The sequence below is a fragment of the Rhyacophila brunnea genome, unplaced genomic scaffold, assembly GCF_057557595.1.
Source record: "Rhyacophila brunnea isolate RB1 unplaced genomic scaffold, BYU_Rbru_1.0 scaffold_22, whole genome shotgun sequence".
Lineage (NCBI taxonomy): Eukaryota > Metazoa > Arthropoda > Insecta > Trichoptera > Rhyacophilidae > Rhyacophila > Rhyacophila brunnea.
Window position 1 is genome coordinate 14,855,166 of NW_028232882.1, and position 27,147 is coordinate 14,882,312.

Below are 27,147 nucleotides of genomic sequence, written 5' to 3' on the forward strand. Positions count from 1 at the left end.
TATATTTACGCTTGCGGGCTGATCAGGGAACTCAGAAATAATGGTAACTGAAATACCTAACGGGTAAGGAGAAGCAGGCAACCGATCTCGAGTAAGGAAGAATACGGGATAAATTTAAACACGTGTCAAGATTACGTCATACGTCGAATACTGACAATTGCTCTCTCAGTTCATTTTCGTAGGACACTCACACATTCAAAACCCTGCGTCAAAATTTACTGTATTGGTATATAGCCTATCGGAATTATATTTATCTGTTCTGCGGGGCTGATAAATTATAGGCATATAATATAATTGGTCCACAAAGACGTAGGTATTACGTAATTTAAAAAAAATGTTAGTTTTATTTAAAATGAGATATTCTTGGTTTTTGTTCGCTAATTTATTTATTTCATCAAAATCTGTAATTTTTAGCGTTTCATACTTCATTAACATTGCAGCAAATTGAATAACGAAATTGATTTTGGCCAATGTGTTGCCAATTTAAAGTGACAAATCAATGAACAATGATGGAATGATATTTCGCCTTCGCAACACGTTCTAGGACTAGGTATACTGGGAATTGGGCTACCATATTCTAGTTTCTAGAAGTTTTCACTTAAGCGCAATTCTTTGACTAGTATTTTTTTTATATTTTCAAGGACCCTGCCATTTTGGGGGCCCTGGTCATAGCGTATTTAGTCCATCCCTACGAACGATGTATGACTCAGTAACTATTTTGTAATAATGGCAAATATAAATTTCAATCTTCCTATATCTTTGATTTTTCTTCTTCGTGACGTAGCATGTAGCTGATGAGAGCAGTTTTGTTGTCTTTGTATAAATACGAAGCCGTGGGTCACTGGTTAGAACGTCCTGCAGCTGGTCAAAAATGTAGGTATGTGCCCAGTGACCTCCCGTGCGGGTAGACAAGTCATGCGTTGCGTAGGGGTTGCACATTATAAAGGGCGGTGAACGAAGAAACAAATAATAGAAACATTACAACCATTGAGTGCAATGGCGGTTTTCAACGAACCAGACGATGCGGTCGCTTCATTATAAAGTATCTACATCTTAGTTTAATAAACATAGGTAACCATTGTATTGTACATATTACATATTTTAATGGCGGTTTATCGCACAGGCAAAATCTTCACAGGGGTGCCTCCAAACCTGTCTCAGACCTCCATGTACCTACTACAGTGCGTACTGTTTGAGAGTAGGTTATGTGTAAATGTTCAAATTCTCGATTCAATCAATTCAAGTCAATTCAATCAAGTCAAATTAAAGATTTTTTGTGTAGGCGGCGTTATAGGGCAACACTTTGCATAAGGATGTCACTGTATGTGCAAGCACCCAAAGAGTCGGCAGTATCTATAGCAGGGGTTCACAAAGTGTGTCCCTTGGACCAATTATATCCCGCGTGACTTTTCGATGTGTCCCGCGAGAGTTATGTTAAAATCTGTATTATTTTTTATTCTTCATTTCGAATATTAAAAATTACATTTAAAATTAAATATCGTCTGGCAAGAATGAACGGCCCAGAAAATTTGAGCCTAGATTGCAGGATTTTGTTTCAAACAAACAATTGCATTAATCACATGGTGAAAAATTTAAATATTATTTTTTAGTGTATTATTAAGCGTAATAATAATGTATATTTAGTTAAAAATATAAGTTTACGCAATGCAATATTTTGTTTATTTTTTTTGCTTACAAAAGAAAGGGCCCGCCAAATATTTTTGATTTCAAAATAAATTGTCCCTTTGACGAAAAAGTTTATGAAGCCTTGATCTATAGTCTAAGGTTGATGTTGATTATAACCTACACTCCGTGGAAGCTTATATGCTTCTATTACGAACCAACATTGTAATAATTTAGATATTTATTTTTGCAATCTTATATTTCTATATTATCTTATATTAAATCTAATCATTTTTAACCTTCGATATGACGATAGGAATGACATAAATTTATAATAGTTTATTTAACTTGAATGAAAATGAACACCTTGTCGTCTAATATCTACATCATTTTAACTACCTACTAGTCGAAATGTTGAAACAACTTATATTAAATCTAATCATCTTTAACCTTCGGATATGCCGATAGAATTGACATGATAAATATAATAGTTTATTTAACTAAGTAATATAAAATAATTACAAGATAAAAAGAACTTTTTATATACAACGTTTTTAAATTTTCTGTTGAATCATATAAACTTGACTTGACTAGCTTAAACGATCAAAAAAAATTGTACTTGATAGAAATAACACTGAAATGTCATTTTGACCCCAATTTTGGTGTCGAAATAACTTTTCATACAAAACAGAATTAACTGAAAATGAATTTAATTCTACTTAAAGATGGCTAAAGGTATTAAAAAAATGCATTGGCATCGTGTTCTGATATATTCTAAAAGTTTCAAATGTCTAGCTAGTCGGGAAGTTAATTAAAAATCGATTGCAAGATTTGTACCGGACAAATAAGAATACGACCTAATAAAAACGTTGTAAAACCTACACAATTTTTTTCCGACATATAGGTACGCGGTGTAAATGAGAACTCTGTCATTCTTGATAGTTTGACATCGTGTGTCCCTGATAAACTATCTTAGTAATCGCGAGCATATTCTCCCAATGTGCAGAACTGACATGTCATTGGTGTTGCCAATTGGAAGGTCAATAACTCTGTTCAACCGAATCGCTTCGAATGTTGATATACCTATTCCACCTGCGTGAGATAAGCATTATAGGTGGGCGATGTTTTATAAATTCTTGGAATAGGGTCTACTTAGCTAATTCGGTGTAATTTCATGTACATAATATCTACCTTATAATAATATTGTATTTCGTCTTTATACTGTTTTTCTAGTAGTTACTGCATGTATTTCTTTGTCTTTAAATGTCATGCTGTGAACTTTTGAAGTTGTAATTTGTAAATTTCACTATAATACTCATGTAAGTATATACAAGAAAATGATTTTGACAATAATTGGTTCAATAAAAATAAATATGATTTCATTTTATAAAAAGGCATGTAAATGCATAACAACATTATGACTATCATAGTTTTATTTATTTAGTTAGATGAAATTTTATCGTGTCATCACTTTTTTATGATCTTTGCGTTTGGCACACAGTGCGAAGTTTTTTTTTATGAATCGAGCCGAATTGCCAGTGTAAATAATGCACGGCGTTCCCATGGCAACCGTTAATTTCGTTTCGGACAGTGTGGTAGAGTTCATCAAACTTAGGGCGGCATTCCAATTTAAAAACGGGAGAGCGAATCAACTCAATCAACTTAGAATTTGGAGCAAGTTTCCAATTCTTTTTACTCAACTGCAATAAAATTTTGAGTTGTTTAGAATAGTTTAGAATGTTTAGATAACAATAACATTATTTACTGGATTATTTTCCAGTATGAATTTAGCTGTCATTCGAAAGCTATCTAAACGTAAGTATAGAATATTGTATGCTATTATTGATTAAATGTTTATTATTTAACTAAATATTTCTTATAAATAAATAAATAAGTATTTTATTTAAATATTTCACTATTTTGCGAAACTCTGATGGTGTTATATATTTTTTTATAAAACACCATCAGTATTATCAGACCATCGTATTTTTATATCCAGTATATTAGAAACTCTCATTTATTTATTATATTATGTTTACAGAACATTGATCGCGCGGAAATCTGACAGCAAACGATATATTTTATTCCGTGATTTTTTAAACCAGCTGTTTACTTTATGATTGCTGCATTATTCAGTAATGCATTTAAAATAGTTGTATATAGCCTCGAATTATTTAAAATTCTAAAAAATATACCGACTTAATTCGGATTATAACACAATGAAACTAACAATTATTATTGTTTTTAAGCACCTAGGTAAGAGTTTATTGAAGAATCCTATGAATCTATCATCACGTTCACGCGGTAAATTGTATGCGTGCTCATTGTTTTGTATTATGTCTCCTTGATATGTAAATTTATCACGTTGTCCAAAGGACAGTAATATTGAATCGGCAAAAGCCTCGCCTACGTGTAAGGAAAAAGTAACAGAATAGTGGCAAGCCGCTTACGCGTCGGCTTAGAATGTCGCGTGTCCCAGATCCGAATCCCGGGTTTGGCAAATACACATATTGTTATTTAATTTGTGTTTGGAGTCAGAGTATGGCGCTAATCGGTTGAGCAAGTGGCTAACATCAATTTCTCGTAAAAACAAAAATGTGTTAATACAAACCTTCACTGTGTGGAGGCTCATGATGATCTTATTAGGATTTGACATAGTCAAAAAAAGATATAAAAGAGGATCACCAAAACGAAAAATGAAATGTTATGTAAAAATGTTTTTAAAAGTACAGCAAATAGAAAACAATTACATACAATACTTTTGAATGGTACAATAATGGTAGCCATTTCTTTTTTTACTTACTTATACTTAGTTTAGTTTTTACTTCGCCAATAATTATTTAGGACTGTTCTAAAACGATAAGACTTCGATTTTACAAATGTAATACATAATAACAAATGTAATACAAATTTTTAACAAATGAGATGAAGACAATTATTCTTTATCTATTATACCTATATCTAAGAAGAGAACGCACGAATCAGCCTCTCATCACGCTGAGAGTGAAGAGGCGACGTTGGACCTCTGGCTCGGCCACGTGCTTCGGATGCCAGAAGAGAACCTCGACCTGGTTTGCCTGTTCTTCAAGCTGACCGGATTCCGGCGTCCTGGAAGGCTGCTAAATACTAATTATAGTGTATACGGCGGAGCTACGGGATGCTGGTTTGACCTGGATCGAAGCAAGAAGACTGGCGAGCGACAGGGATTCTTGGAGGCGTCGCGTGGTGTCATATTGTCCAATTAAGGGGCGGATATGGCTGAAGAAGAAGGGAGTGTTCGAGATCATTAACAATAACACTGTGAAGAATATTAACAAATACATACTATAAATTTGATAAACACGCATGTCCCGGTTGTAGTAAACGTGAGAAATTTTCCGAATAATTCATTTGACCATGAAAAACCGGTGACCGTGACCTTTTGTGTAATAGGGTCAATTGTATTATGTCACAGTAACAAATATTAAAATTTTCAATACGCTTCCTAATGCATAAATTCTGAATGCCGTTTGATTCGGATCCTACATGCATTGCTACGCATAGTCAATTTTTACTTTGACTGTTTTCAGATAATTATACAATTCTTAAGTGACGTTTATTCACGAGCAATAAATAAATTTTCATTTTTTTTTGAAATGATGACACCAGTCAATAACCGCACAAAATATTCACCTAAATACAATGGTTGTTTTGAAACGAGATACTAATATGGAGGCAAATTAATATGACCGAGGTCACATAAATTAGCATCATAATGCTAAAACTATTTTGCATTTGAATTTATTGACTTATTGCTGCTCTAATTATGTGTTAATCGCCTTTGATGATGCTTCAATATATCTACTTAGGAGACTGTTTCCCATAATTATAACATGCTAGAACCTCTTTTAAGACATAGATTTAACTTACATTATCTATTTTTGATAAACGCTAAATATTTTTGTTAGCTTTAATGAGCTTCAAATTCAAATTTTGCCTCTCATAATCTGTTGTGGAAGCCTGTTTAGGTCTTCTTAATTCCTAACAATAAATTAACATGGAACAAGCTTTATAAAACACTGTTCTAATATATCGGAACGTACTGGGTTTAAATACCAGCAGTTTTCAGAATTCCTTAATTTATTTAGTTTCGCTTTATCGTTAGCTATTGTAAAATCAAGAAGGACGAAGCACAAATTATTATATTAAACACACTTTTATGATAATGATGAAGGCAGGACATAGGTATGTGTAATTTGTATCATGTAACCATTGCCTCATTTCATCATTGTTACGATAAAAGACAATAATGATGCATTTGATATTTAGCAATTTCATAATAATGGTGTTATCAGGTACCAGGTAATAACTTACATAAACTTATTTACGCGTTTGTAGTAGTGTGGGTGGGAGGGATGAGGGCGTTTCGCGTACCGCTTGGTATAGGCGCCACCGATCTACTGCCAGCATTCGTTGGCACACCTATAAAACTGCTAATATGAATGAAGATTTTTGGCACGATACAAGAGAATAAAATTAGTTCGCTAATTCGACTTTCAAATAATGGTCACACCATTTCACCACGACATCGGGCATCGCGTCATGTACTAATTATGAATTAATCAGTCATGGCAACACTGTTATTTTTTGTTTTCTGTTGGTTATAATTAATAATAATATGGTACCGATTGGCGATAAGACGATACATAAAAAATAGCGGCAATTCAAATTTTGCCCCTCCCTCCGAAAAAATATTACGGCCCCACCTTATAATGATATAAAAAGTTATTTCCTTGACAGTTGTAATTTTATAGTTCTTTTAATATTGATATTTATATCATCTACACATACACAATATTTTTGACGAGTTTGTATAATAGTTGTGATCGACCAATAGTGGAAAAGGCGGTTGTGAAGCAGTAATAAAAAGGGACATGACGCGTCTTACCACCACTATGATATTGAAGGATGAAGGAATTTCAATTGCCATGGAAATGGTGCTTGTGCAAACATTAGTGTTCTCCATATTTTTGTACGGTGTCGAGTCATGGACACCAATAATAAATTATTGATTGATGCCTTCGAAATTTGGTGTTGGCACCGAATTATTCGTATCTCTTGGACAGAGCACAGGACGAAACAGTCAATCATCCAGAGACTCCAGATAAAGGAACGACTCTCGACAATTATGTCGTGATACGCGTTCTGCAGTTTTTTGACATATTATTTAGCGCGTACTAGATGATTTGGAGAGACTGGTGGTTTTGAGTATCTTCCAGGGAATGCGAAGCAGAGGAAGAGTATCGGCACACTATAAGCAGCCTTCACTCTGCCCCGAGAGAAGCAGATGACCGAATGGAGTGGAGAGTTTCGGTTGCTCAGAAGATGACTAGATTTGCAGGGTGGTCACGATCCTCAGCCGTGAGGAAACGACTAAAAGATAATATTATTCTAAAAAATCAACATTGGCTGTTAAAAATATTTTACGCTGATTTAACCATTTGGCGGCCCTACTCGCAGCACCAAAAATTGCCTCCTATATGGAAAATACCACATTTAATCAAAATTTTAACTAAAAATTTCGCGAAAACCCACATTTCATAATATTTGTAAAATGGTGTCAGATTCTCTGGCAGTGTAGGCGACCCATTTAGGTGTTGGTATTGTTAATTTCAAATGACACTAATGTGATTTCTGTGATCAAAGTGATGATCTTGGCTGCAATGACAGAAGAATCTAATCTCTCTTTCCTCTGCATTGCAATCAATTTCATCTGAATAGGTAGATAGGTACTCAGACCAAGCTCACTCGGAGCATAGATTGATTGAAAATGAGGCAACTTTTAGTATTTTCACTGATTGCAGAGTAGTATGGCAAGTTGTCCGTTATGAAAAAATAGTACATATTATTCCGACCTCTATAGCATTTAGTGTGACTATGTATTTATTTTTTTGCATTTTCAAATAAGCCCCCACGCTGCAGGCTCTTGCACCATGTAGTTCCTCCACTGAATAATAAAGTTTCATACACATTTAATGTGAACATACGTTTTTGCATCAATTACATTTCGCGATTCATTCTGATTGATTAGTTAATTTGTGTCCTTAAGAACGAAATCCGTCTTCTCCATCTATTGGGCTACAAGCGTGTCTGACAAACTCCTTTCTGTCTTCAGATTATTCTTGCAGAATATTGGCTGGAAAAGACTGTATTCAAGAAAAACCGTGTTAATTCATAGTTTTTATTTATTAATGAAAAGAACAGAAATGAACACTTGAAAATAAACAATTTATTTTATGAAGAAAATTTTTTTCTGAAGTACAAAGTATACTATTTGGTTTTGATTTCAAATAAGAATGAAATTCTTGGCAGGGCTTATTAAAATTTACTTTGATAATTAAATTGACATTGCTTTAAGAACTGCGACTTGCAACTATGTTTTTCTTAAATAAGAGAAAATATCCTTTCAATACCGGCGCTTTTCCATCAATTTTTTGGGTTCCCACGCCTTTTTTGGAATTGTCAATGTCGATTGCTCTCTTTCTGAAAACGGGACATTTCGGCATCCCGAAGCTGTGCTTGGGGACAACGGGATAGGTTATCTAAAAACGGGACGTATAGTCACTTTACTCATGATGCATCCACTTACAAAATGGTGTATGGGCGGGCCCTCTGACTCACGTGTTAGTCAGTACACGAATGACAAGTTTGATTGATATTTAAATAATGGTCACAGTATTTACTTATTAGCTACACAAATAGGTTACTGACCTAGGTAGGTACTTAATCTATTGAAAATATGAAAGGTACACCAGCTGTTGGGTACTCAACATTGTAAATGGTGCACTTAAATAATTAAATTGAGTACATTATACTTTTATCTATAAGATAAGTATCTATTTACATAAAGTACTTGCAGAGTACCAAGTAAAGTGGTTTGCAGAAAGAATTTTGACTATAAATAGAAGGAGCCTTATAGGTTGGTGTCATTTAAAATTATTTAGCAGACGCATGAAGTATGCTGGAAACCCAAAGATGCTGTAAACCTCCTTCTATGGAGATAAAGTCTAAATGTATAAAATTGAAGCAAAATTAAGGACCACGGCTCCACTGATTAAATTAGCTACAAGTGTCTTCGCTCCTGAACCTGCTCATTTGCAGAGAGATTAGGCCATACTAAATTTTAGATTCATTCAATCATTTAAGGGTTTAAGATTTGGTCTCGCATCCGAATTATAAACTGATTTGAGCATGTTTAACTTTTTCTATGCCTTACGATATTACTATGGCAGTATCTGATAGGCCGTAGATATTTAACGGTACTCGTTGAATGTAGAGTGAAGCTCTTACTGCAATCGCTGTAGTACCGATAATTTGTGCAAATCAATCGACAGTGGCTAGTAATTTGATTTTAAAGTCGGGCGAGATAACTCGCGAAATTTGTATGTACGGCCTGTCGATCACGGCCGCATAGAGAGGGATAACTCACCGAAGGCATGGAACCGGTTAACAAAATCACTAATTTTGAAGAGCATCTTTGATTGCAAAAGGTGTTTGGCTTGCGGCAACATAATTTAAACCTCTCTGAATACGTGTCCGGAAATTTGTACACATGCAATTGGCCGTATTCATGACCTCCACATCCTGAAGCGGGCCCCCAGGTCAGGATCTTTGCCAGGCCCCCCTACCTATCGCTAGGGTAGTGTGATCCTCTGCAGCAGCATTTGCCAAATGGTATTCAGCGGAGCTTCTGAGGACCGCGAGGTAAAATAAAGAATATTCCATGTATTGGAAATGCAATTACATACAATTTAAGTGTACCCCCCCGAATACGAGGTAAAATGAAGAATATTCCATGTATTGGAAATGCAATTATATACAATTTATGTGTACCCCCCCGAATACGAGGTAAAATGAAGAATATTCCATGTATTGGAAATGCAATTACATACAATTTATGTGTACCCCCCCGAATATAGGCACAGGCGGAAGTATGCACTGGTCATAATTCTTCTATAATGCTTACTGGAACAAACCTTCCATAGATTATAAAATATACAGATATTGTCAGGATATTCATTAATTGAATCATATATCGGTGGATGTATTGTTTGTTTCAAGTAATATTTTTAACTCGCAATTGTGTCAAGGAAGGAACTCTAAATGGGTTAATTTTCGGAATGTCGTAAGAGGACAAATTGTTGAATAAACCTAATTATATCATTATCTCACAAGTCAGTATTCTGTTATCAGATAAGAATAATTCTTATTTAATAATATTTTCTGGTAAACATTCCAAATGATGTATACTCCTGAAAAGGAGTGTCTTTGATTTGTCGCCTTTTTCTTTCACTTGCCAATTAAGTAATAATGACTATCGCACTACATGCTTTAATTGAATTATAAAAACTAGCCAATACCATCTGCAATATGTATTTGTAGTTCAATGAAAACAAATACTGATATATTAGTATTTTGTAGTTGTGGTCATTGTCGTCACAACTACAAAATAAAAGGAAGTTTCTAGATAGGAGGGAATAGAGTAAAGTGTAAAGTTAAAGAGAGCATGAGACATAAGCAAGGGCCATGAGTTACCTGCATCCCTTTCAAGCTGAACAATAATTACTTCCGCAACCTCGCAACTGACAACTGTAAAATTAGTTAGAAAACAATAAGGATTACACAGCTGAAGGCACGTGCAATCTATGGTTAAAGATGTAAATAATAATGTCCTGGGCGCCACACAATCGTGAGACCGTGAAAGATTATAATTATTTAACAGTGTGGAATAAAGTGGGAACAATAAATAAAAGATCAATTTATATACTTGACAGAAACTATATTATCATCAAAGCAAGAAATTAGAATTACATTAAAAGGTTATTAAGCGGCTCGATATTGAAATTTGGAAATACTAAAAGAAATACGAGCAGCTAAGTTAGAAAAGAAACATTGGAAGAGTAGTGAATCAAATAATAATAGTTTTAAAATACCAAACTGGAACGACAAGAGGCTTCAAGCACTGCGGCTGCAATCGTGCTCCGTTAAGTGACGTCCATTATAAAAGTTGGGTAAAACTCAAGCGGAACACGACTATACTCGACGACAGTCAGAATCAAAAAGCCTTGTTGCTTGTTTCACACCTCGCGACGTCCGTTGCGGCCGGAAATTCCACCAGCGACATCTCTCAAATCGCGTACGCTCCATCGACGTGACCATAGATATTCGTCGGGGTTGCCAGAGGTATGAATGTTAGTTATGTTCATTTTGAACATAACAATACGTATGACTGACAAAGTTTAGTGTGCACTATTTATGTCAGATTTCCACAGCCTACCTCCACCTTTCACAACTGGTATAACATATTATGCTCCAGGACTAAGAGCCGTTTCACATGAGACATCGGTGTCTCGAGAGGCTGGATTTACACATAAATGAATGGGCGCGTTCAGACGGAGACACTAGTGTGTCGTGCCACGGACACTAGGTCCCGTCGGCGGTTCACTCCTCTAGTTGCCGAGACACTTTATTACCGTAGCCAGTTTTATGTATCCATTGTTTGTATTTCTAATTTATGACATGAAAATATGCGTAGATTCATTCGCTAATTAGGCGTTCATATAAATAATTAAATAATACAAGAAAGGAAATGGGACTCGTGCAAAAGAACATCTACCTTTGGCTCTGATGTCAGAGACACATTAGTTATTCGGTGACTGCAATAGCAACTGCAGTGTCGAGAGGCTGGACACAGGTGTCCCGTGTGAAACGGGCCTGTGGGCTTATTGCACTTCATAAGACTACAATTTTAAGAATAAAATATAAATATTTGTAGATATGGTAGGATCGCTCTTGAGTCTTGATGAAAGGAGATTTTTGGCAACATTTGTAATTTCAATGATGACCAACCTCAATAATGAGGCAAAGGATATGAAGAGATTTTTAGACATCAAGTCAAGATAGCGTCCTATTGACTTGATTAACCATTTTGAGTACAGTAATACCCCGAAGTTACGCGATAGGTGGGTCCGATGAAAAACGCCTAAGTCGAATTCGCGTAAGTCAGGGTACAACTTTGGATATAAATTTTGTTTAATTGGGACCAACGACATAAAAACAATAGTTTAGAAGAAAAATATCTAATAAAATTGCAGGTCTTTCTACATATTAATATTGAGATATCCCGAGTTCTGGTCTAGCTCGGAACTGTGTCGAACTCAGGATTCACAAAAATTAATAAAATAGATTTGGGTTAAATGAAAAGTCTTTGTCTTTTTTTTTTGGTTATAAGCACGTGGCTTTATATTTTCAGTGATTTTTCTTTGCTACACACTTATATGCTAATAATTAAAACAATAGTTTATTTTTAGCGCGGAGTACACAAATTCAACTTGCGTCCGCTCGCAACACGTGTTTCTTCCGACTGCCTTTAAATAAAAAAAAAAATCTCACTTGACAATTGAGTGAGTGGTACAGTCGCTACAAAAGGAACTTTCATACTCACTCTCTTCCACTCATACATCTTTCACGCCCATCTCTTTCAAACTTAAAAAACAAAATCTTACATATTATTACAAACTATTTCTTTTAATCCAGATAGCCAAGTGATACGTCATAAGCCTTTCATATTTTGTTAATTGACTATGTGACCAAGCTGCACGCTTAGGCCTACAAAACTTTATTCCGGCTCCCCATTGAAGACGGGAATTCCAGGAGTATGTCAATATGTACAAAATATTTAAAAAATAAATGAGTTACGTAAAAAAAGTTATTTCGATGTCGATGGCTTCATAAAATCTAAGAAATTCGTCCTGTGACAATGCCTTCTTTTTTTCACGCAGAATTTCTTCGTAGCAAGCTAATTTTCTTATTCCTTGCTTTGTACCTTGCCATAAAGCGTTCTTCGTTGTAGTCTGTTTTATAAAATTATTAAGCCTTTTTCAACTGAGCTGAAACCTGTCAAGTTTGCAAGCAATTAATTGACATATGCTTTTCTGGCGGAACTCGGTCTGTTGCCAAACAAAAAAATCAAGAACCCTGTAACTCCGAGTTTGCATAAGTCAGGGTAGCACAAATCGGGGTATTATTGTACTTCCTACGGCCTATGCTAGGTATGCTATTTGTGGGTCTAATGTCAATAACTATTGTATTGAACATTGAAATATATTTTAGCTAATTGGTTTTTGTTTCGTTTGTTTTAGGTGAACTTCCTGCTGGCACAGGCTGGCGCACTGGCAGCTGCAGGGATCATGCGGGGGCCCTTGAAAGGGGCCTCCCCCGCCGTACGACACACCATTTGCCTTGTCTTGGGCCTCCTTACAGGGTACTTCTGCTATGGCAAGTAAGCTACTCATCTTTCTTTACTCACTATTAAATTAGATTAAATTCAAATAAACTACTATAAAATGTCTCTATTATAAATAGTATGGAACAACTTCTGAAAGGTCATTCATGTTCTAAAGACCAGTGACACTTTCGGATTATATTACAATAGAGTTTAATGTTTATTCTGATGAAAAATATTTGAATGTGTTGAGTAGATTGTTATAATATTATAAAAATCTGAAGATTAAAATGAACCAGGTATGTAGGTTAGTTTAACATGATTCATTAGATATATATCATGTGGTCTTAATTAATGATCCAATGCAGATATTCCTCTACATACAACCTAATATGACGCTTCACACTTATAACTGAAAATATACTTTTAGTATTCCGTATGAAACTTGATTATGACCAAAGTGTCAGAATGTAACTCGGTCATAAGTCAAAGATGACCTGAATTACTATTCCAAGTAAAAGTATTATTATTTATTTGTGTTGATAACTGTATTTAGTGTTTGAAAAGGTATGTGTAAGGCAAAATCATTCAAATTAGATATCGACTGTTTAATCTGCAAACCAGCTACTGCACTTTTGACCAAAAATGAGATTTTGTTATACATAAAACATGTTTTCTATGCTCACACAAAATTACAAACTCCTCTAAACCTACAAATAAATCCGTCATCGTTCTTCACACAATATCGTAAATGGAACAATTCCGCTCTTTTATCGTATTCTATTAATTTTTACCCTACGATGGCCAAGCGGCTTACACTTCGGCTTATAATGTCGTGGCTCCCAGATTTGAATCCTGGGTCTGGCAAAAACACATATTGTTTTTCAATTAGTGTTTGACGTCAGAGTATAGCCCCAATAGGTTGAGCAAGTGGCTTACATTCATTTCTCATAAGAACAAAAAATTGTTAATACACCGACCTCCACTCTGTGGAGGCCCATGTGATCTTGGGATCGGACATGGTAAAAAGAATTATCTTACTCTCATGTGTTGTGAAATAATATATGTACTTATACATGTTTTCTGATTTGGCACAGAAACCAATTCACAGAGATAGTACTATTGATATTGTACTTGTAAAAATGTACAATATTTTGATAGCATGGCGTCATGTTGATATAGATAAATACCGTATACAATGATAAAATTCTGGAATAGACGTTTGGCGTCTTTACAATACAATAAATAATTGAGAATAGCATTTTTGGCATTGTAATATTTTACACTTCAATGTAGCTTTAGAGAAAGTCATTTAAAACTCAAAAGTTTGTACTACTGGAATGATCTTCAGCAAACTTGAGCAATACTGTCCCATGCGGATGACATTGATATAATTGGGAGACCATGCACGTTGTAATAGACACATTCAAGGCTCTGAAATGAATGACATGTCAATTGGGTCTGAAAGTGAATATGGAAAAAACCATGACGGTGCCTCTGCAAAACCAATCACACAACCAAATTCTCCCTAACTTTTGATAATCACTGTTTTGAAAAGGTGAAAAAATTTGTATACCTAGTGAATGTCATACCTAATAATGTGAGCGGTGAAATTAAACCTAGATTAATCATTGCTAATAGCTGCATCTAACTAAATTCTACTAAAACAAGTCAGAAAAATAAAAATACGGCTGTATAAGTAAGATATGACATGAATCCTGTACTCCACTGATTGATTGTCAGACCAAATCCAGACCTGCATACCGTTGAATGCAGAGAGATAATGGTGGATTTATTGGTACTTATAAGTGCGCACAGGAGTAGGATCCCACGCTGACAAAGGCCAACCATATTCAAAAATTAAAAAAAAAGTCATTCCGCAAATATTTCATAATAATTATCTAAATCATTTTTTAAAAAATCCACGAATGATAGATTTTTAATTTGATTATTTTTCATTGTATACTAAACATTATTAATATGTAAAAATGCAGCATTCGTACTTGTATAGCCTCAGATTCACATAAATCAGAAAAGTCCTAGAAAAAATCTTAAACTAAATAGGTGACTCGACCTTACTTGTTAAATTTTTCATTGCAATGATATTTTCATGGCAGTGGCTTTTCTTTTAAATTTATTCAATGTCAAAATAATTAAATACGCCTTTAATTTTTTTCTATGGGATGGTCCGATAAGTGCTGCCCCGACTAGTTTAATCCGCCCCGGTCAACCAGTAGCGAAGGGTGGAGGTAGGCTGTTAAGATCCAGCATAAATAGTCCACACTAAACAGTCAGTCAAATGTATTTGTTTTCATTGAACTAAGACTACAAGGTGTCGATAGTGCTTGTTAGTTTTTAAAATTTAATTTAAGCGTGCCTAATTCAAGCCATAATAGATAATAGTCAAAATAATATATTCATTTATTTATATAAAGGTATTTATAGGCAGGACTTAATGCAGCGATTTCCAAACTGGGAGGCGCGAAATGTTTAACAGTTTGCACACAGGTTTACAGTTTGCAAATGCATAGTTTATAAGACAGCCAATAGTTATAAACTACATAAAAAAACAGTTCTATAAAAGGTTGTTTGCAAACCTGTCTGAAAATATGGAGACTAATACCTCACTTCTATACTATTGTGAAGCGCGCTGGCTATCTCGTGAAAAAAACCGTAATGTTGAAAGTTGAGGCAAATTTGTTTTAATTTTGTCGTTAAACTTGTCTATTTTGTTGAAAAAAAAAAAAAAATGAGTGAATAAATCAATGCAATGACCATTAATGCATTCACTGATTTAAAAAGACAAAGTGAAGGCATTCATAAAAAATTGGAGCTTTGGAAATCAAAATTACAAAAAAAATAAGTTCGCCATGTTCACTCTTAAATGATTTCTGCGCCAGATATATTGAAGCAAACGAAAAATCTATTTACTGAGTTCTTGGTTAATGCACTTTTAACATTATTTTATAGTAAAAAAAGGCGCTGCATTGTTTCAGGAATATTAAATATTTTAAATATGTGGTTGTGCGTTGCAATTTGATGTGATACCTATATGATGATTGATAATATCAATTATACTTAAATGATAACTCCCATGTATAATTTAGGAAACACTACATTAGAGCACTACACTGCCCTTAATTTGGATTGATTACTATTGAAATTGATTGTGCTAATAAACAAGCACATTCATCGCATGAAAAACAAATTAATTTAAAAATAAAAATAATATAAGTAGTAAAACCTTGTTTATTTTTATAATTTTTGTATTAGTACATTGTTGACTATTTAAAAAAGGTGTCTGTATTATTTAATGAAATAAATGGGGGGAGGCGCCAAGATTATATTTTTTTTAAAGGGAGGCGTAGCAACATAAAGTTTGGAAACCACTGACTGAATTAACTAACACCATCTGTAATAATATGTATTCTTAATTCGACAAAAACAAATAAGTATGACTGAAAAAGTGTGCACTATTTTTGTCGGACAGCCCATAGGATGATATTAGTATATCTGAACCTGAACTATTATGGTTTTATTTCGGCAGGGTTTTATTGAATTTTAAAAACTATAATGATGATAATATAATATACATGATATAAATGATGATATAATATAAATAATAATGATAAATTAATTCAATGAAAACAAATACGTTTGACTGACAAATTTAGTGTGCAATATATATGTCGATCATAGCCTACCTCCACCCCTCGCCACTGCTGTCAAAAGAGATAGAGCAAATCCTCGGAGAAGGTTGCTCGACAGCCAATTCATCTGAGCCATGATTACAGAACAGTTTGATAAATAAAATTCCAATAGGCTCTATCCCGCTACACTACATTTCGACGCAGGGTTTTGAATGTGTGAGTGTTTTACGAAAATGAACTACGCATTATAGACATGTAATAATGTGTGTTGCAACTTCAATACACCAATATTAAATGAGCGTCAGTGCATAAACCGAGAGCAGTATTCGACGTATGACGTATTCTTGACACGTGTTTAATTTTATCCTGTACTCTTCCACACTAGAGATCGGTTGCTTGCTTTTTCTCCACACCCGTTAGGTATTTCAGTTCCGAGTATTTCTGAGTTCCCTGGTCACGATCATGAAATCCCTGAAAGATGAAGAATAATACTTTTTAATTTTTTGATAAAACATATTTCTTATTTTTTTTTTTCAGAAAGGCCATACACTTAGCATTGCTCCCAGTGATATGTTTTTTTATGATTAAGACTGCACCAGAACGTATTATGGCAAAGTAAGTCTATTTTAATCTGTCTATATTTTTAGTCGGCTATTTTAATAACGGTGAGAGAAACTAAATTTACACACTCAATATAATAAACATCATAATATTCACACTTGTGCTCTTGATGATAAGATAGAGACAATATATTGAATTATTATTAGTTGTTACTAAATTCTAAAGGATTTAAGTTGTGCACCATTCCATTTGAGTCGTTTTTTTGTGACCCGGGTCAGTGTGTATTTACCTTTTGGTGAGTGCACATATTGCCTGAAGATACCGAAAGGCGAATCCCTGGTCGCAAAAAACGACTCAAATGGAATAGTACTAAACTTAAATCCATTAGAATGTAAATTCAAATTCCATCAAGTACCTTCGGTCGATAGTATTAATAGTTGTTACTAACCTAAAAGAACATTATTTAGATGAACAATAAATAGCAGATAACAAATTTCATTTTATTTACAATATACTGCCAACACAGAATATTAACTGTGTATAGTTAAGTGGTTACATGTAAATTGTACGTATTACATTTCACCGTAGCACAGTTTGCCGTGAGCTTCCAATGTATTTTGGCAAAATTCTTGAATTCAAGAATGAAAACCTAACCTAACCTAACAAATAATCCAGTATATCGGCTATTTTCAAAATTTGTTTGCCGCTGGCTTTCTGTAAACTGGCAAGAATCGTGTTTTATTTAGACATGAATTTTATTTCAGTACAATACGACCCAAAGAGATTGGACGGTCTTTAATATACGACCATATATTTCTGATTAGGGATTCCAATCCCGGGATCCCGAATCCCGGGATCCCGGGATCCCGAGCTATTTTCGATACCTATGAATCCCGGGATTGATAAACATAATCCCGGGATTTCGGGATTGATTTTTTTTATCAATTTTTATGGAAAATAAAATAAAAGCGAAAATATAACAGAAAAAATACTTGTAATAAAAAATAACTACATTATAAATAAACTGAGTTTGAATGAAGTTTGATTTATACCCATGTGTAGGTTGCCGATTCCTTTTATTTTTTCACGTGAATTATTAAAAATGGAAAGATTGGAAAAAACAATGCTTTGCACTTTTAACAACGTATATCATGCGTTTTACGGCAGTTTTATATTTGTCTGACTACTTAGATTTATGAAGCGGAAAGGCCATAAATACGCCATGATTATTTGCATTAATATTTTAAATCTCGCTAATCCATTCATTAAGTCTTTACTATCAGAAACAGCAATCTCCTATTAAATTCACATTATTATTTAAATTACAATATTATTTACTCCGTTAAACTTGTGTATTTCCATGATTGAACGTATACAATATTAACAATAAATGTCTTAAATTGTATAAGTGAATTATACTAGATTTATTTTTGATCGATTTTATCAATGATATTTGTAAATATAAAAGCTTTATATTAACAATGGAAAAAATGCCAATCCCGGGACCAGTCCCGGGATCCCGGGATTGTCAAATTGTAATCCCGAAATCCCGGGATCAGAATTTTGGCTCGGGATTGGATTCCCTATTTCTGATACAATATTTCACAGTGAAGTGTGATACGGCAAACTGGATATGTACAAATTTCCGGACACTCTGGACAATTAAACATTCTAGAGTCACCATTAAATCAAAACTATTTGGTTAATGTTTTGTAATTCATTGTGTTTGTTTGTTTTCTTGTCATTTCAGTGCTGTACTAGGAGTAGCAATTGCATACCTGTCATGTATTCATTTGCATCGACAATTCTATTTAGAAGAAGCTTGCAATTTAGATATTACAGGTAAATTATTATTTCATTGTTTTTAATGTTTTTATGTTACAAATATTTCATTTTCATTTTCAAAAAATAACTGTCTCATAGGACTTGCATTATGACCAGCTACAGCTGGCTGTTCCCCTTTTAATCTAAACATATCATACACTGTATGTACATTTTATAAAATTTTGAATACAACAAATCATTCTTTGTTGAAATGATGTAATAATTGTAGGATTCATCACAAACTAAATACATATATACCTACTTCCCCTTTATTATCATTTAATTTAAATTTATGTGAAAATTAATGAATTACTACAAACTTCAATTTATGCAATAATTGTTTTATGTAAGTAGGTACCTAATCTCTTCTCTATGATGTTTTACCAACAATACTGTTTTTAAAAATGGAACTGTTTGTTTTTCTATGAATTTAAGGCTGTTTGAATATTTTCATATGCATCCAGGTATAAAAAAATATTGCCATCTGTAAAAAACGATATATTGAAATTATCATTTCTTTCAGGACCTCTGATGGTTATAACGCAAAGAGTCACATCGGTGGCATTTTGGGTTCATGATGGTCGAGAAAAAAGGGGCGATGCCAATTCCACAGAACCTACACGAGATAATGGTACTGAATTACACATATTGTTTCCAGCACTGTTGTATGATGTATGATTCTTATATGAAGTATACCTAATGTTTTAATCTTTTTTTTAGGTGGACACGAAGCTCTACCGAAGCCCCCTTCGTCTTTAGAGTTCTTTTCCTATTCCCTTGCCTTCCAAACACTTCTTTGTGGACCCGCAATTACATTTAAGCTTTATATGGACTTTATACATAATAGGATATCAGAGGCTCAGGTATGACATAAATTTCATACATGTTTTGTATTTGTAATTTTATTTTATTTATTTAGATTACAGTAAAGTGATGTTGTACCATAGTTCTTTCTTGTAAACCTCGTAAATATAAAACAACTTTTTCTTCAGGAAAAAGTAAAAAATGTCTAATTTAGTTTTAAACTGAGTTTTGAAACTCACAAAATGATAAGAAAGAACAAATTCCATACAAAATGATTCTTGGTATTTATGAGGTGTGCCGTTGTATCAACAGAATGTCGGTGGTGTTTGTGGATTCATTTTTGAAATTACAGTACTATTAATGTGTGTCTATGAGTACTGGTAACACTATTGTTAATAAATGTTGTTGGTTATAGATCCAGGATGAGCCTAATAGGAAACGGGCAGTCCGCGGCAAGATCTGCGGTGCCCTGCTGGCAGCTGTGATACACCTTTTGCTCTCACCACGTTTTTCGATACAAGATCTTTCCAGTAAGTCTTAGCAATTAATTACATTACAGCGAATCTTTTGAAAACATCTCAAATCTTTGAAAATGACTCCGCTATTAACAATAAGAATAACCTTAAGACCATGCGCATACGATAATCACTCTAGGTGCGACATGTCACAACGACTCGTGAACATATTATATTGATTTATAGAATCAAAGTGTGGAAAGTCAAAAAGTAATATACACAGTAACAGCTAATACAATAAGGCACGGTAAGATAATAGGTGGAGTACAAACGGTCGTCAGTAACAACTGTGTAGCGTGGCATCTGGTTGATGTTACGCTACATGGTGTGTTTGAGTATGAAAAATACAATCCAGTGTATGTTGTTTGTGGCGGAGAGTAAAGGTAGACTGAGAATCTAACCTAAATATCGAGGGTATACTGACAGAAAGCATTAACTCATTAAAACAAGTTCTGAGATAATCGCAAAAAGGACTTTAATTTTTTTTTCAAAGCGTTCTCCCACATAGATTTTTTTATGATTTAAAAACATTTTTTCTACATTATAAAGACTAACCGTTATGGTAAACACAATATACGACATGTTACAAGTCCTGTATTTTGTATACGCAGAACGCATTAGGTCATTATCATGCTTTCTATCAGAATAAAAAAATAACAATGTCATTTAATAATGTTTCTATTTTCTCACCATTATATCCTATGCCTTTGTGCGTTTTATCAGGACGTAGAGCGTAAAATTGTATACATTTTGGTATTTAAAACAGAAAAACACCAAAAACTGAAATAATGCGTTCTGTCAGTATACCCTCGATATGTAGTGCATACTTTGTTAGCAATACTCATATTTTGTTTTCATGGAACTTTGAATACAAATTGATTTTTTTTTTAAAATTCAATTAAACCCTGTGACACCTCCAAAGCACGAGGACGGGTTCGTGGCTTTTCTCAGGTTACAAACCTCGTCTTCTTTGGCTAGCTCAGTAATGATGTCCGGAGTGGTGTTAAAATTTGTTTTTCTCGGGATGTTAGGTGTAGGGTAAATGATACCCCTTGTTATTTTATAGAAGTTTATTTGCGTTTTAAAGTTACAATCGTTTTAGGTATTCCTTCGCAATTAAATTTTAAGTGAGTCGTGCAGAACCTTCCAGTTACCAAGCTCTTTGGACGCTCACTCACTTGCCACGGGGTTCTTCCCTCAAAATTCTTCTCGAACCCACGCCGACTCATGAAAAGAACTCCCATGATTGGCCAAATCCGATCGAATGATTTGATTTGGCGAATCACGTGGACGACTTCGGCGCCGGCGCGCGACGAACTTTAAGATTACGTTACCTGCAGCAAAATTTACAATATTTGAATTTACGATAATATTCTATAATATTTCTATAATTTATTTGGTCTTAAAATAATCGCTTTCATCCATCATCATTTACACTTCAAAATTTATCTTAATTACACCTCCGCCCAGTATGTGATTTTCACGCACCGGATGAAGGCCGTTACCTATGAATAAAATATTAAGCAGTTTAGCAAGGTATCAGATTAAGTGTTTTATAAAGCTGTTTCTAGAGGTCAGGATTACATTTCGGCTTATAACTACTAATTGATTATTTTACACCGGGAGAAGCCTGTCTGTAACAGGGATGTGTCACCTGCTTAACCAAACCATAATATTATTATACATAACTTGAAAACACCTCTGTTATATACCTACTAGAAATAATCTTTGGAAAAAATACAATGCCCGGCGGGACTCACACCTGCATCCACTGGATTTTAAAAACTAACACCATCTGCAATTTGTATTCTAAGTTCAATGAAAATAAATACGTATGACAAACAATGCACTATTTATGTCAGATCTTCACAGCCTATTTCTATTTTTCGCCATTGCAGTTTACCACCGGTGACTATTGTGGCAGATTCGGATGTAGGCAGATGCTGAAGAAGGTAAAAATATTAATGAATTAATTTGTCCTCAGGTGAACCTTCGTCAGAATGGTCAGCGGCGTACATGCTTTACTTCTGCTATGCGGCAACGCTGGCGGTCCGTTGCAAGTACTACCTGGCGTGGTTGCTGGCCGACGCTGTGTGTAATAACGCAGGAATCGGATACCGGGAGCCTGCTAACTGGGATCGCGTTAGCAACGTTGATATTATAGGATTTGAGGTGAGACATGAATTACTATGATGTCAATAATTTAGTCATATGGCCTTTTTAATATTTTAGACATTTAGGATAATGTCTCCTACTTTTTAATTAATAGAAGGGTACATCTTCAATTCTCGTAACCCTATTGAGATATGGAATACTTCATCATCATCATCAGGGGCGCGACAACCCGGTGTGGGTCTTGGCCTCCTCCAACAGCTCCCTCCACCTGTCCCTATACAGTGTGGCCGCTTTCCAATTTGGTACCCCTAGAACACGGCAGTCACTGGCAGCTCTATCCAACTAGCGAATCTTTGGCCTGCCTCTTCTTCTACGCCCGATTGGATTGCCGGACATCACTCTCTTTGCCGGTTTATTGTCATTCATACGGTGCACATGACCTAGCCATCGCATATGGAATACTTACTTTGATTTATTTAATCTTGTTCTCTGTAATGTTTTTAATTTCTACATGGTGTTTTTTGGAGGTGAAAATAAAATTATGTTCTTGTAAGTGTCATTTATTTGAAAATTATATATCGATTAATGTTAGCATTAAAGCTATCAACCATCTTAGCCTTATTATCTGATTTCTTTGATGCAGTTTTAAATTCAAAACACTCAATTTATGTAAATTTAGAATCGGTTAGAAACATTGTACATAGAGATTGTGATTTTCGAAAAGAACGATACCGCCACAATCAACCGAAAATTGCTTCACGGTCGACCTGTTAGCCATACGATACCTGCAGTAGCAAATTGAGATATGAGATTCACAAATATATAATATTAGTTGAAGTACCCTGATTTGCACGAGATCGCTTTATTGATCGATATCTTCAAGCATAAGCGAGACGCCTCGTTGTCATTGTGTAGTGCTATTTGACAGGTTGTGAAAATTGGTAAACGCCGAAATGCTCTTTGTGGTGTATTTTATATTTTTTTCCGGAAGGTTCGTCACTGTAGTTCTACTGCGCATGTACATAATATCATGTCGCGCAAGTTGCAACTATCGTGTGAAAATTCAGCAGCCTCTAAACTTTTTTCTTCCATGGATGCAGTCTTGCAACTTGCACGATAATATATGTTGACATTTGCATTGTATTGTTATGGTCGCGACAATACGTCCTGCCACCAGTAAATTCATGCATGTGTAAACGGTCTATTATCTTAATTGACAAAACAATAATAATTACATTATAAAATAATATTAAAATGTCTGTATGTAGGCATACAACAATATATCAATGTTTCTTTCAATTTTATGTGTTTATATAAAAACCTGATATGCAGTGAAAAGTTCTTGTCTGACAATAATTTACTACAGAGAAATAATGTGTGACAATTTAGTTTATTTATTATGCTGCAATCAATTTTTCATGTGCACTCCCTTAATGGCTTGTGTGTGTACCCATAAGAAGCTTAAAGGGGAATACTAAATATGGTTATTATGAATTTATTTTTTTAGTTTGCGGGAACATTCCGAGATGCTGTAGCGAAATGGAATCCGGGCACAAATGCATGGCTGAGGCTATCGGTGTACAACCGAGTTCGCTCAGCAAAGCTCCTCAAGACTTACGCCCTTTCGGCCATTTGGCACGGCTTCTATCCGGGATACTACCTCACCTTTGCCACTGGGGCTCTGTTTACACTTGCCGCAAGACACGTAAGATATATATATGTACACGTCATGGAAAGATAAGTTCTTTACGGTATACATATAATAGTTTTGATTGTGTTCTATTTGTTAAAGATAAACCGTAAAAAAAGATTCTAAATTCAAATCTAAAGACGATATATTAGAAATCATGGTGTATTCTAGAATCATCATATTATATTGGCTGCAATTTTATGGCACTGTATGCAGCAGTAAATACTTTACTAGGGGTTGAGGGTGTATAAATATACCCGAAAGTGTGGGTATGGCGATCCATAGTTCCGCAGATCGCCGCTAATATGTCCGCAGCCATGATATAATGATAAGGCCATAGTCCATTCCACCAATAGTAGGCGTCCTTGTAGGGAGTATCCCTGAAGTGACATTTCAAGACCTTGATTGGTGTTAAGAGGACGTAATAGGAAAGTCTCGAAATTATGAATAATAAAATTTGGGTTCTCTAAAATATTTTATTTTATGAAAATCAATGTGAATCTGGAATTTTTTTATTTATTTATAATTTTATATTATCATTTTGTGAAGTGGAATTCTGCCATGTACGTAATGTTGTGTCAATTAAATAATGTGTTCCTTTTGTTTTTAGGTGCGAAAATTTGCCCAGCCTTTTGCGTGGTCTAGCAGCCGACTTTATAATGCCCTCTCGTTCACGCTCACGAGGGTCTTCATGACGTACGCGACAGTTCCTTTTGTCCTCTTAGAGCTGGCTCCAAGTCTCGCACTTTATAGGTAATAAGAAATTTATTATCAGATAGCATAGAGCTGTTACACAACATTTCAGATACCAATTGGATTGTCTCGACATTTGTTGTGATTGGGTCATAACATAATATGTTAAAAATGATAAGTAGACAAAAAAATATCTTTTGGCCAACTTAGCGGGTGCGTATTATGAATGTATTGTACAGTGTTACCTAATGGGCACTAAACGACCACAGGGAAACCTGCTGGATAGACATCTTCATAATGGTCAGTGGATGTACTTGGCAGCGAAGAACTAAGGACTGAGAAGGGTGGAACGAGTTAAAGCAGGTGTTTATCCACCAGTGGATCTACTCCAGTTGATTATTATTATAGTCTGTTAATGAATGTCTGGTGATAATTATAAAGGCAAATGTCAATATGACAACACGGGTGGGTGGAGACGAGACCTAATGCTTTCTTCAGATATTTTCAGTCATTCCCGGTAATCTTTGAAGTACCTAATAGTTGGCTCTAGTTTTCAAATTCGGTTGGGGGGTGATAGAACAATTTCTATTTTACTTACAACTACGATTCTTGTGACATTTTAAGTGGGTGTCTGTTCTTGTAATTGGATCATTAGACAACAAGGACGTACCATAATTTTATTCATCATTTCTTATTAAATTTCTAACATTTCAGGCAAGTTTATTTCTCCCTTCACTGCGTGGCGCTAGGCGCACTGCTACTTCCGCTGAGGAGGAGCGCCAAGCCGACCAATTCACTCAACGGAGACGCCAACCACACAAATGGAAAAGTCAAGGCCGGTTGACCCTCAATCACCATTACGAGCCCTTACATCAAGAGCCCGTATTACTTGATATAAGATACAAATCAATAATAAAGTTAACGCATCAATATTCAACCGACTCAAGATCCAACCGATTCATCATTTATGTGATTCAAAATGAAACTGTTTCACTATTCCGCATGGCCAAAAGTTTGTGACAAATTTACACGGAAGGTTTAAATTTATAAAAATTATACAACTATTATAATCAAAACTGTTTTTATACGTTTGTACAAAAGATTTTCTGATGTCGATTTGAAAAAATTTATAGTTGAGATTCTGTACGATAAAAATTATTAACGTTTATATTATATATTTAGAATTAAAACCCTTTTCTAAAGTTAGTATTATATTTTTTACTAATATTTTATAAATTGACGTCTGTTGAATGCTGTCGCTGCGATAGAAATGTTTTAAATGATAATGGCGATTAGCGTGACCCACGTGGGTATGTTTTAACACTCACAAAAAGACAACAAACTGGAAATCATTTTTCTTAGTATGCCGAGTGGCAAAAATCATGACTTTTGTTGACAGTTCGTTGATTGATGCTGGGAGTAATTATTTATTTTTTTATTTTTTTAGTACAAAAATAAATAAAAACGTCAAGTAATCTAACCTGACCCACAACTTTCATTTATTTAATAATACGGTTCGCAGAGGAGACAGTTTAGCAGACTTGTTTTTTTTTTTAAATATACTTTTTAGGTTGTAAATTGTCGAAAGTCTTTATAACGTTAATATACATTTTTATAACGATTCACGTGTCAGGAATAAACGGGAAAAGGGTCGAATATTTCAAAAGAAACATACAAATCCGGCGAGACCAAATATGAGATAAACTAAACTGATATATTGTCAGAATGTCGATGCTGGAAAATTTAATCACTGTTATATTGTGCACTAGTTATTTAATATAATATGGCTACGTTATTGTGAACTCTGTATCCGCCACCGTCGGTCACCTGGAGAGGATATGTCTAAAAAAATGTTCAAACTATTACATAATATGTACCGAGTTCAATTATTATTTCTAAAATCAGAAATTGACAGCCAACTGTGGAGGATTGACCGAACTGGCGGGCACTTTGACCTGAAGTAGACCAAGGCCAGGCTTGTGTAGAAAATAGAGCAATCTATAATTAAAGTGCTGAGGATTAAACAAGTATGAGTGTCATAATATAATCGAGTTAAGAGCAATTTTCTTATCACCACAATAAATTTACACATTGTAGTAGGTATATCCCATAGACAAGGTGTATTTTTATTTTCCCACCCACAATGGCCGCGCGCCTTAAGTGTCGGCCTAAAGCATTGCGGGTCCCATGTTCGAATCCTGGGTCTAGCAAGTACACATATTGTTTTTCAATTTGTGTATGAGTCAGAATATGGACCTAACAGATTGAGCAAGTGGCTGACATTTTTCGTAAAAACAAATCTGTTAATACAAACCTCCACTCTGTCGAGGCCCATATGATCCTATTAGGATCGGATATGGTTGGAAAAAATATCCCTTAGACATGGTGTGTAAAACATCATTATTATTT

At 34.6% G+C, this 27,147-nt stretch overlaps 1 protein-coding gene across 1 annotated transcript in view; it reads left to right on the forward strand.

Moving 5' to 3' along the window:
- The window catches only part of oys (lysophospholipid acyltransferase 6), a 102,931-nt gene extending 77,073 nt beyond the window's left edge, over positions 1 to 25,858 (forward strand). Inside the window, exons 2-11 of the mRNA XM_085949797.1 lie at positions 12,804 to 12,943; positions 17,074 to 17,151; positions 18,848 to 18,939; positions 19,445 to 19,552; positions 19,642 to 19,784; positions 20,141 to 20,255; positions 22,225 to 22,412; positions 23,863 to 24,060; positions 24,656 to 24,798; positions 25,453 to 25,858. Coding sequence (XP_085805923.1) covers positions 12,804 to 12,943; positions 17,074 to 17,151; positions 18,848 to 18,939; positions 19,445 to 19,552; positions 19,642 to 19,784; positions 20,141 to 20,255; positions 22,225 to 22,412; positions 23,863 to 24,060; positions 24,656 to 24,798; positions 25,453 to 25,582 — 1,335 coding nt within the window. The 3' untranslated portion in view covers positions 25,583 to 25,858. The remainder of the gene's footprint in view (positions 1 to 12,803; positions 12,944 to 17,073; positions 17,152 to 18,847; positions 18,940 to 19,444; positions 19,553 to 19,641; positions 19,785 to 20,140; positions 20,256 to 22,224; positions 22,413 to 23,862; positions 24,061 to 24,655; positions 24,799 to 25,452) is intronic.
- Positions 25,859 to 27,147: the final 1,289 nt, after the last annotated feature.